We start from the raw sequence: 11,695 nt of genomic DNA on the forward strand, positions 1-11,695 counted from the left end.
GGTAACAAAAATGTCTAGAAATATAACTTAAGATCAAAACTAGCACACATGATTGGTGTATGATTATTTTAGTTACACTCAACAGAGATATAGAGCAAAACATGAGATGTAAAATTTACTATCTGCATGTACCAACAGTTTTTGTATACATGAACTTGTACAATGTCAAGTAATAACAAAAAGGCGTGCCTCAAATATCTGAAGTCAGCTAACTACAGTGGCATCTATGAAGCGGTAGGTAACAGGTAGTACCAGTAATAGTCGGTTATTTTCTTTCATGGGAAAGGTATTTTTGCGATTTCACAGGACGTACGGCTGCAAAAATTTACTTCAAAAATTGATGAAAGATAAATACACCCTTAAAGTCAAAATGCAAAATTTTAAAACTGCTAAAACATAATTTTACAAAAAAATTTTAGTCAAACTTGTGTGAAAATATTGACCCGCCAAAATAACCGGCTATACTGTAATTCAGATTCACTTCTCCATCTTAGATTCTATATTGATACATCAGGCATTGTAGGTATCTACATGTACTATATGTATAAAAACCTTAGATTCTATATTGATACATCAGGCATTGTAGGTATCTACATGTACTATATGTATAAAAACCATAAATCTGAGTACAGAGGTCATATTGAATTCATATTGAATTTATTTAAAGTAAATCAGTAAACTGTCTGATTTAAATTGCAATTATTTATTCTAACTTGTTAGATAATCTGGCAACAACCCCAAAGATACAATGTTCTTTTGAAATTTGCAACCTCTGTACTGTACATTTGAAGTAAATTATTCACAAACAATAAGCTATTAAAAATTCCAATTATTTATTTTAACTTGTTAAATGATCTGCAACAACCCTATAGATACCAAGGTCTTTTGACATTTGCAACCTCTTTACTATTCACTGGAAGTGAATCATTCACCAACAGTAAGCTATTTCCTAAAAGTCAGTGTAGAAGCATTTTGTGACTACACCAGCTCTCTGCCACACAGACGTTCACTTTTTGAAAGGTACTGTTTGCAGAAAACCTTACCCTTTCCTCAACAAAAGTACCACCCGCCACTCCCCCATAGCTAAGCTATTTCCCCTTGTTGACGAGTATTGGTTACTATATCATCAATTTATCTGATGAAATTGTGCCATTTTCAAACAAATAACACCAAAATCAATAACTGTTCACTTGAGCAGATAAAAAGACATAAATGTCTCCCATAATGATACTACCTTTTCATCACCATTCTCTTCTAGTATTTAATCATAAACATTATTGTGACATAACTATTTTTATGCACTAGGATATACAAAAATAAACTACTGTACACCAACTTTCTTTCCCACGTGGCTACTTAATTTCGCGATTTATGTTTCAAAATATTTTCCCAAAGATTAAGTTTTGCGGAATAAAGTTGAAAGGAAATATCTTTGAATTTAATAGTGCAAGAATTGTGGAAGTTGTCAATTTGCAGAGATAGAAAAGTCACAAATTTACCCCGATCGTAAAATTTACGAAAATAAAATCGCACATGAAAGAAAGTTGATTTATAATATTTGGTGATAAAATGTCCCACTAACAAATGACATACCAATCAATATCATCTGTTTTCTAGAGCATTTAAGAAGACATAAATATCTTCCATACTACCATTCATAACCATTCTCTACTAGAAGTTAAACATATAACATTATTATTTTTATACACTATGATATACCGGTACAGCATTTGGTGATTGAGTGGTGAACAAGCGACCTCTTCCCCAACATAACCTTAGAGGCCCTTGTTGAAGTAGACTCGCTGTGGAGGGTTAGGAAGTGACTGCAGTTTTTCCTTTAAATCTTGTTCTAAAAGATTCACGCTTATAGAACTGTAAAAGAAATATGGAGAAGATATAAATATTAATTTGACAGAATTGCTATCAACATGCTTTCAAATTCAAGTAATAACTCTTTCACACCTGAAATTCCATAATGGACTAGTCTAATCATTAATTTAGAAGAGTCTAAGGTGTCTTCAGGGGTGAATTAGTTAAATATCCCTAAAAATAACCAAAAAGTCATCATTTCCGCATACTTACAACACTGAAATTGTTAACACAAATTAGTGTAATAGAAATTATTAGGAATATAATGTGGATATATATCCTTATACTACAACACTAAAATGTGAGTAGCCTTATCAGATTACCACAGTAATACCAGTAATATCGAAGCTCAATGTTTGAGAAAAATGTAAAAATAAAGACTCACCTTTTCTGAGGAAACAACGCACAGCATAAAGGTGTAGCAAATATCAGGCTGCAAAATAAATCACAGTTTTAGCACAGAGTACACACAGTAATCAATATTAAAAAAAAAAACTAAACAAATTCTCATAAACAATTAAAAAGAATGCGAAAGCTTTTATCATAACATACTGATGAGATGAAGGGAGAGTAAGCACTTTTTCAAAAGACCCCCCCCCCCCCCCAATCACTACCACAAAAAATGTATTGTATACATCCAAAGGACCAAAATACCTGTTTCATCTGTAGATGCACACAGGGACTTTAGTTTTGCTATGACAAATTCCAGGGGCAGAAATATAATGACAGTTACCCCTGGAGTATTAAGGGTGATAATTTATCAGCTACATCGAGGTATAATCACTTGTTCCTCAACATCATGAAGGAATTCATATACAGTAAAACCCTGTTATATCGGCACGCCAAACCTGCTTATCGCCATGAATTTATTCTGAACTAATTCCCTCCATACAAATACACCTGTTATACCGCCAAACCTGCCTACCGCCATCCGCCATCACATTCGCTGAACAAATGATTAAATTAACACTATAATGACCTCATTAATATCACCAAATTCTGTTAATAGGGACACATGCTTTCGTAAGGTGCTCGACTGCCGACTGACAGGCAATCAGCTACACACTATTGCCGGGTGTACGACCATGTGTACACAGTGAAATCCATTAACAATATGGGTACACCTTTGTTATTGTTTTACAGGTAGGTGTCGCAAGTTGTGGTGAATAAAACTCACTTCTGTACATGTGTTTTACGTACTATCAACGTTAGTTGTTTATTGACAAAAAGGAACCCACAAGTCTGTTTCTCAATATCGCCGCTCGTTTATATTGGACCCTAAAATGCAACTAGCAATTTCAAGAGCAATATAAATATTAGGTATGCAAAACAATCCAACGTTTATAAGTAAGATCAAATCGTCGTCTGAGTGTCGTTTATTACCACAGTACCTATTTTGATATTTGCAGACATGTGCGCGGAAGTGAGGTCACGACTGCACTGCGTTTGTTTAGAACTTCCATTCTTTGTTTCCAGGCGGGATTTCCCGGGATAAAAATATCATGTAACCGAGAAAATCCCAGCTAGCAGCCAATTACAACTCGATACTTGGTAACAAACGAATTCGGTTTTTATTTTTTACACACATAAAGCTGACATATTTATTGAAGACTACTATCGAAATTTACTTTGACTTTGGAACTATTCATATTACTGTGCATAATACGAATTGGCAATAGTGATACAGTACACAGACTGACTAGAAAGTTTGTTTCAGTACGGCACCGGAGGACTGCCTATATCTAGGCCTAATTAAGATTTCAAATAGACAATTCCGGTATACCGCCAAACTCGATATACATGTATTGCCAAATAGGAAAACTGAAGGTGGCGATATAATGAGGTTTTACTGTATAAATTTTGTATACTCACAAAAATCCGACTAGAGAAACCTGGATTGGAGCATTTAACCATGGCATTCGCTGTAAAATAAGAAGATAAAGCAAATTAAGACGGATATGTACACTGGAACAAAAAATGGCTGTTCGAGGTAATAGTATTTTAAATTTACCTACATGTATTGCATTATAGGGTCTGCTTTTATTAGCAATAATAAGCTTTTTCCCATAGCTTTTGCATATTTTGTAAATTTTAAATTTATCTTGACCATGTGTAAGACGAGCTACTAAGATCAACATGTTATAAAGTTTAAATAAAGTCTATTATTATTATTATTATATGCATTTTGTTACAAAATTACCTTTATATATTACTGAAATTGGATTATACAAGCTCTTTGACACACAGAAATTCATTTTGAAAAAAAGTACTGTTTGCAGATAACATTACCCTTTCTGAACAAATAAAGGTCCCCCTACCCATCCCCTCCCAAATAACTGAGTTATCTACCCTTTTTAGGAGTATTGATTACATCATCAATTTATGTGATAAAATACAAAACAGCTGTTCAAAGTATAGTATTAACGTTATTGGATTATAGTTTATGTATGTTTTCATTAGCATTATTAGGAATGGGTCTATTAGTTCACATTGATTTCATCCTAACATACCGTACATGATCCAATTTTACAAAGCATTTAAATACATATACCTAATAAAATGAGGGGGCAGTTAAAAGAACCAAATTCAGACTATACCTTTCACAAAATTATTGCACAAAATGGTAGGCATAAATCAATTTGACAAAAAAAAAAGTTTCTCATATTATCTGTCTGCATTTTAACTACAAGTAAGTGAATTGGAGACTTCAAAAAAGGGAAGGGGCACTTATTGGGTTAAATACGGTACTTTTGGCAAATTCAAATTACAAATTATTTCTTTAGTTGAAAATTATATTAAATAATTAAACCTAGTTACCTTCATAAAGCTTTTCTTTTCTAAATGGTTCATGATGAAAGGAGGTATAGCTGGAAGATAAAACACGAACAGATTGCTTCATTCAAATGAAGATAACCAAAAAGACAAAGTAAATCAAAACATTTTCACATGTAATTAGATTTCTCGTATTTTGTGGCTAAAAAAATCACGATATTATTATACATGTATATTATGGATAGTTATGTCGGCCACAAGTCCAATCTCAGTTATATCGAAACACAGTTAATTTGAAGTATTTTACCTTTATGAGAGGATTTCAATATAACTGGGTTCGACTGAATTTGAATCATTTTTAAATATTAAGGAATATTGAAAGCTTTGTGGTTTTTAATTACAGTTAAGATATAAAATGTAAATGTATCACAAGAATGAAAACTTTGAAAAACTTGCTTCCTTGTTGGTAGAACTTACATACATAATGTAACATACATCCAAACATTAAAAAATAAAACGAACACAAATCACGGAAATATATTGACACAATTAGTTTTTAAATAATGCATGGTAATTAATATATGAATATCCAATAGCAGGATTGTTTTGCATAAATATACTTCTGTTTTATTTACTGACTCGGTGGTTGGCACGAAAGCCCCAACCTGTCTATAAAGGCAACCTGTCTATAGTGACCGTTTTTCTGTCTCCCCTTCAGTGGTCGTTATAGACAGGTTTGACTGTACCTGGTACATGTACATCCTTTATTAACGTTAAATTGTTACTGATACTCAATGGAATGGCATATAATTATATTATTCAAATATAACATAATTTCAAGCAAACCAAAATCTTCTAAGACAGAATAATAAAGAATCATATAGATATTGAGAGACAGAAGTATCGTTGTGTACTTACTCATCCCTGGCAGGGCCATCATAATCCTGGAGAGAACTACCTGGCCGATGGCACTCCTGGCGGCTATTTTGGATTCCCCTAACTTGTTGCCTTCCTCATCCATTATGGTGATACCCTCCATGAGCTCCCTATAATATCACATATATTACGTACATTATACAAAATATATTTCGATGGAAAAGGAAATTCTTCGTTTTCAGGATGAAAAAATTGCTAAAAAAAGGCAAAAACTAGAAAGAAATTTGTTGCATAAATGTTGAAATTTTTTCATGATTTCATACTTTTGTTGTAGTTTATATATATATTGGTTTGAGTCACAATTTTAATTGAATTAAGCTTATAGAGAGCTCTGTCTACGTATACTACAGAGACAGAAAATATTAGTGATGTACATGTAGAACAAGTATGACAATTGAATTGAATTTTTTTATTCGATCTGCAGGAGTTTTGTATAATACAGAATATTTTATAACTCCTTGGCAACGGAGGCAAGTGTGAGCAAGCTATGAACAGATGATTTTAATAAGATTGTAGAATAGTAATTGCAGGATAAAGATATTGTAAAAACCAATTGATAAATGTCAAAGAAAGAAGTGAAGACTGAAGTGAGTGAAGAGGTAACAGACATTTTGCTATCATATTTCCATATGATATTGTATGGTTGGAATGCTTGTTCATGGTTGACTCACCTGCTTCTCATACAGGGAATGTTGATACAATTGGCAGAGGCTACTGCAGTGAACGGCACAAGGCGAGCCACAACTGGTGGGAAGGTCTGAAAAAACAATCAGAAAGGATTTCAGAGTTCTTTCTACAATATTGTTTGACAATTCAATAAACAGAATTTATTACTGTCAACATGTATATAATATTGACCAATATTTAATGGGCAGAAATATTTCCATGCAGCCTCAATATTTCCAAGGTTTTTACTTTTTTCATTTTTGCAAAACCTAGCTGCATGGTCCACTTCCGTTCTTGCACATTGGCAGTTCAGGCTTTGTCAACCTATTACGCTTCTCATCCAGCAAATCAGAGATTCTCAGATAAGAGGGAGTTACTATTAGCAATCTAAATGCACTGACCTTGACTAGGCTCTTAATTCCCATAGCTGTTCCTACAGCACCTCCGGATGCTAGCACATACGACAGACCCAGTTGACTTGATAAAGAAAGAAAAGGCATATTCAAGGGAGATAAACATGGTGGATTCATAGTTTCATTTTATGTACATTTTATCGAAGTAGCTTAAATTTTACAATGACAAACAAATATAACTAATATGGCAGCAAAATGATTTTATTGTAAACTGTTTTGGAAAAAAATTATAAGATAACTGAAAAAATGAATAATTATATGATACATCTGAAAAATATGTTTACCTTAGCAGTACCTATTACAGGTACCGGTCTATAACAGATTAAAAATATGTAATATGGCAGAATATATTTCATTTTAACGACACAAATACATGAAGCTTAAACTTTTTAATTAGGTTTCAATTGAACTCCACGAATCCAGCATTTTGACTCAATTACTCTTGATTATATCTTGACTACTCACCTAATAGGGACCGGGTTCTCGCCACTTCTATTAGTGTAGTTGACTACTGCATTAAAAGACTGATTAAACCACTGCCAGAAGATAACAGCCGGAGTAGTTCTACAAGGAAAGGCAACAAATTACAATGTCATCAAAATAATGAATGTCATCAGAATTGACTTTAAGTAAGGAATGTGATTGATAACTACAATGAGATAATTAATGAGTGTCATTAAAATTGAACAATTTGGATGTCTTATCAAGAATAAATTGTACGTTTGACACTGTACTGTACATTTTGGATTCAATCTTGAAATACCATATTCGCTGTAATTAGCACACATTCCCTTTAAGTGCCTCTCCCCTTTTCTGGAGAAGGAGTTGAAGTTATGAAATGCCCCCACTCCATGAATTTAACAATGTTTTACAACTGTGGTATTGTATCCCATATACTATATGAAAGTCATGTTTTTGCATGTGTATTACTATGTGAATCATGACACAATATTATCTCAAAGGAAATAAGGCATATATTATGCATACTGTGAGAGATTAATGTGTCATATATTGAGTATAAAAATGTTCAAATATGGTGTTTAATTCTTACATCTAAAACTTACATTTTGGTTTCCTGAATTAATTGTTGCTTTTTTAAAAGCGATGGACATTAATAACAACAAACACTACTAATTATCCTCTTCTTAATTAAAATTCACCATTATTTCTGATTTTGTAAATGAATTGCTTCCTGATTTTTACAGGCCTAAATAATAGCACTGTTGGACTTGAAGTTTACCTATAAAATGTCATCATACATCCTGTTATACACATGTTCATTGGTACTTGGGCGGACATTCGCCCAATCAACATCATCTTTTCTTTGGTGTCTGGGTGGTAGGCCGAATCATAGAGTTGCTTAGCTCTCCAAATTTCATCCTCTGATGTTCCGGGTATATCTTCTCCCTTCCTAAGAAAAAGAAAACACTATATACTCAATGTATACAAAATAATAAAAAAATAATTTAGCTACATTGTATGTTTATATTGCAAATACAGTGGAACCTCCCGAAACCGATCATGGTCAGTGCATATAATTTCGGCCGGTTTAGAGAGGGTTCGGTTTGGAGAAGTGAACCGAATACCGATCATCACGATCCGGATTTAATTGATCGGAAGTCGTTTTTTACATTAGTGCACCGCATGTATGCCTAGTGTTCGTTAAAACCGACCGATATTGATTGTTAATGTGAATGTTATCACAAAAGAGAGAATCATACGTTTAAAAGGAATGGATTACAGCAAATACCTTAAACACATTTTTATGGTACTCAAAATCAGTGTATACTTTTGTGCACACAAAAAAGATGTTCAGATGCCAATATTAACCAATATTTAATGGGCAGAAATATTTCCATGCAGCCTCAATATTTCCAAGGTTTTTACTTTTTTCATTTTTGCAAAACCTAGCTGCATGGTCCACTTCCGTTCTTGCACATTGGCAGTTCAGGCTAAATTACACTTTGTCAACCTATTACGCTTCTCATTCAGCAAATCAGAGATTCTCAGATAAGAGGGAGTTACTATTAGCAATCTAAATGCACTGACCTTGACTAGGCTCTTAATTCCCATAGCTGTTCCTACAGCACCTCCGGATGCTAGCACATACGACAGACCCAGTTGACTTGATAAAGAAAGAAAAGGCATATTCAAGGGAGATAAACATGGTGGATTCATAGTTTCATTTTATGTACATTTTATCGAAGTAGCTTAAATTTTACAATGACAAACAAATATAACATAATATGGCAGCAAAATGATTTTATTGTAAACTGTTTTGGAAAAAAATTATAAGATAACTGAAAAAATGAATAATTATATGATACATCTAAAAAATATGTTTACCTTAGCAGTACCTATTACAGGTACCGGTCTATAACAGATTAAAAATATGTAATATGGCAGAATATATTTCATTTTAACGACACAAATACATGAAGCTTGAACTTTTTAATTAGGTTTCAATTGAACTCCACGAATCCAGCATTTTGACTCAATTACTCTTGATTATATCTTGACTACTCACCTAATAGGGACCGGGTTCTCGCCACTTCTATTAGTGTAGTTGACTACTGCATTAAAAGACTGATTAAACCACTGCCAGAATATAACAGCCGGAGTAGTTCTTCTACAAGGAAAGGCAACAAATTACAATGTCATCAAAATAATGAATGTCATCAAAATTAACTTTAAGTAAGGAATGTGATTGATAACTACAATGAGATAATTAATGAGTGCCATTAAAATTGAACAATTTGGATGTCTAATCAAGAATAAATTGTACGTTTGACACTGTACAGTACATTTTGGATTCAATCTTGAGATACCATATTCGCTGTAATTAGCACACATTCCCTTTAAGTGCCTCTCCCCTTTTCTGGAGAAGGAGTTGAAGTTATGAAATGCCCCCACTCCATGAATTTAACAATGTTTTACAACTGTGGTATTGTATCCCATATACTATATGAAAGTCATGTTTTTGCATGTGTATTACTATGTGAATCATGACACAATATTATCTCAAAGGAAATAAGGCATATATTATGTATACTGTGAGAGATTAATGTGTCATATATTGAGTATAAAAATGTTCAAATATGGTGATTTAATTCCTTACATCTAAAACTTACATTTTGGTTTCCTGAATTAATTGTTGCTTTTTTAAAAGCCATGGACACTAATAACAACAAACACTACTAATTATCCTCTTCTTAATTAAAATTCACCATTATTTCTGATTTTGTAAATGAATTGCTTCCTGATTTTTACAGGCCTAAATAATAGCACTGTTGGACTTGAAGTTTACCTATAAAATGTCATCATACATCCTGTTATACACATGTTCATTGGTACTTGGGCGGACATTCGCCCAATCAACATCATCTTTTCTTTGGTGTCTGGGTGGTAGGCCGAATCATAGAGTTGCTTAGCTCTCCAAATTTCATCCTCTGATGTTCCGGGTATATCTTCTCCCTTCCTAAGAAAAAGAAAACACTATATACTCAATGTATACAAAATAATAAAAAAATAATTTAGCTACATTGTATGTTTATATTGCAAATACATATGCTATGATGGGATTTTTAAATGGAGGTTTACATCTTTTTTTAATGTGTGTTTTAAAATCATGTTTACATCTGTAACAGGAGAGGAGGAAATGTAGAGACATTGTCAGACAGCAGCTCGAACCGGGGACCTCCAAACTAGCCAGATTCCGATTGAGTTACATGCATGCATGGTTACCATTGTTTGACCTTGTCCTGTCACACTATACACATCTTTCAAAGCTTCAATTATCTATTGATAATTACCGATATTTCTCCACGATAGACTTTGCCTTCTCTAGTTGAGCGTTTGTAGCCAGTACATTGAGCGGGTTGGTTGTGATAACAAAGTGTTTAGCACGTCCTAAATATGTGTTCTGATCATACCGAGGCTCCTCAATGTTTATTCTAGGTTCACTCATGGCTGCTAATTTCTGAAACATTAATTCGCAAATATGAATTATTTATTATATTTACCAGTAAGCTAGTTTTTTAATATCATGAGACAGTCTTGCAAGCTACATGTAGAACCCACATTTCAATATTAACTAAAAGGTATTAAACTCGTCTGTCAATATATATAGTCAATGGATTACTTGATAATGCTACACTATATACTGACAGACGAGTCCAATACCAATGCCTTAGCACACTGAAATTATTTATTGCATTTGTTATTACTATAAAATATGTATCTGTGATTTGTGTATTTATAAAGAGGCAGATTGCCTAGAAATTTAGACAATTATTTTTGTCCATACTATTAGAATTACTTCTTTGCACCAATATGTATGCAATTGCATGTGCAAGTTTTATTCTACAGATAAATAAACAGATTAAGTCACATATACATGTACATAAAAACGTACTTTAATTTAAGGTGCAGCTGATGTGTACAACTGCATGTATTGTTATTTGGATTCTAACGGTTGATGCTACTGCTTTAACGCAATGTTAATGATTACTTGGTTACATATGTTTGTAATATCAGGCTGAGGTTGCTGTCACATTCGACAGTGCTACTGAAACAAAATATATATAACTTCATTATGACACGTGCACGATAAACAGTTCTTCGTTTACAATAATGTCGGTGGGTAACATTGGGGCCGATGTAAACAAAGACATGTTTCACGCTTAAATAAAAACTCACCAATCAGCACGCTGCAAATGCAGATATATCCGATTGTACAGGAACAGTGATGAACGAATGCACGCCTCAAAATTGTCGTTAGTCTTATTTCAACACAGCTCCGACCTCTACAAGTGCACTAGGCTTCCAAGTGGAGATTTGGAGGTGTGTCTATTTCTAGCGATTTGATTGGCCGGAAAAAGTTTTTTAATGTTACACTCTGCAAGCAGGTCTAAGTCCTCAAACGAATGTATACACCTTTCGATGGCTAGGCTATGGTATATTGTTTGTGATGCCTACGTAATTTTACTATAAAAAGAAGACTGGCAGAAAAAATAAAGTAGAAATTAAATACTTCCATT

At 33.3% G+C, this 11,695-nt stretch overlaps 1 protein-coding gene across 2 annotated transcripts; it reads right to left on the minus strand.

Moving 5' to 3' along the window:
* Positions 1–153: 153 nt before the first annotated feature.
* Positions 154–11,509, minus strand: LOC138335176 (sideroflexin-1-like). Of its 2 annotated transcripts, XM_069284146.1 has the most exons (12): positions 11,355–11,509; positions 10,469–10,635; positions 9,964–10,134; positions 9,184–9,282; positions 8,706–8,781; positions 6,249–6,334; positions 5,560–5,687; positions 4,687–4,736; positions 3,742–3,791; positions 2,255–2,302; positions 553–1,872; positions 154–489 (listed from the first exon to the last, which is right to left on the minus strand). In XM_069284146.1, the coding sequence occupies exons 2-11, from the start codon at positions 10,621–10,623 to the stop codon at positions 1,776–1,778; spliced, it is 960 nt and encodes a 319-aa protein (XP_069140247.1). In that variant the 5' UTR covers positions 10,624–10,635; positions 11,355–11,509; the 3' UTR covers positions 154–489; positions 553–1,775. The 2 variants fall into 2 exon arrangements, with proteins under 2 accessions (XP_069140247.1, XP_069140246.1); XM_069284145.1 differs by lacking the exons at positions 8,706–8,781; positions 9,184–9,282; positions 9,964–10,134; positions 10,469–10,635; positions 11,355–11,509 and adding exons at positions 6,645–6,720; positions 7,122–7,220; positions 7,897–8,062.
* Positions 11,510–11,695: the final 186 nt, after the last annotated feature.

The sequence above is a fragment of the Argopecten irradians genome, chromosome 11 (genome assembly GCF_041381155.1).
Source record: "Argopecten irradians isolate NY chromosome 11, Ai_NY, whole genome shotgun sequence".
NCBI lineage: Eukaryota > Metazoa > Mollusca > Bivalvia > Pectinida > Pectinidae > Argopecten > Argopecten irradians.

What these genes read in the sequence shown, in the direction of transcription:
- LOC138335176 (XM_069284146.1), bottom strand. Translation starts at nt 10,623, where the DNA reads ATGAGTGAACCTAGAATAAACATTGAGGAGCCTCGGTATGATCAGAAC. An exon ending in GATGGCCCTGCCAGGGATGA is followed by an intron (nt 4,737 to 5,559) that starts GTAAGTACACAA and finishes TTTATCTTCCAG; the next exon opens with CTATACCTCCTTTCATCATG. An exon ending in GTTTCTCTAGTCGGATTTTT is followed by an intron (nt 2,303 to 3,741) that starts GTGAGTATACAA and finishes TTTATTTTGCAG; the next exon opens with CCTGATATTTGCTACACCTT.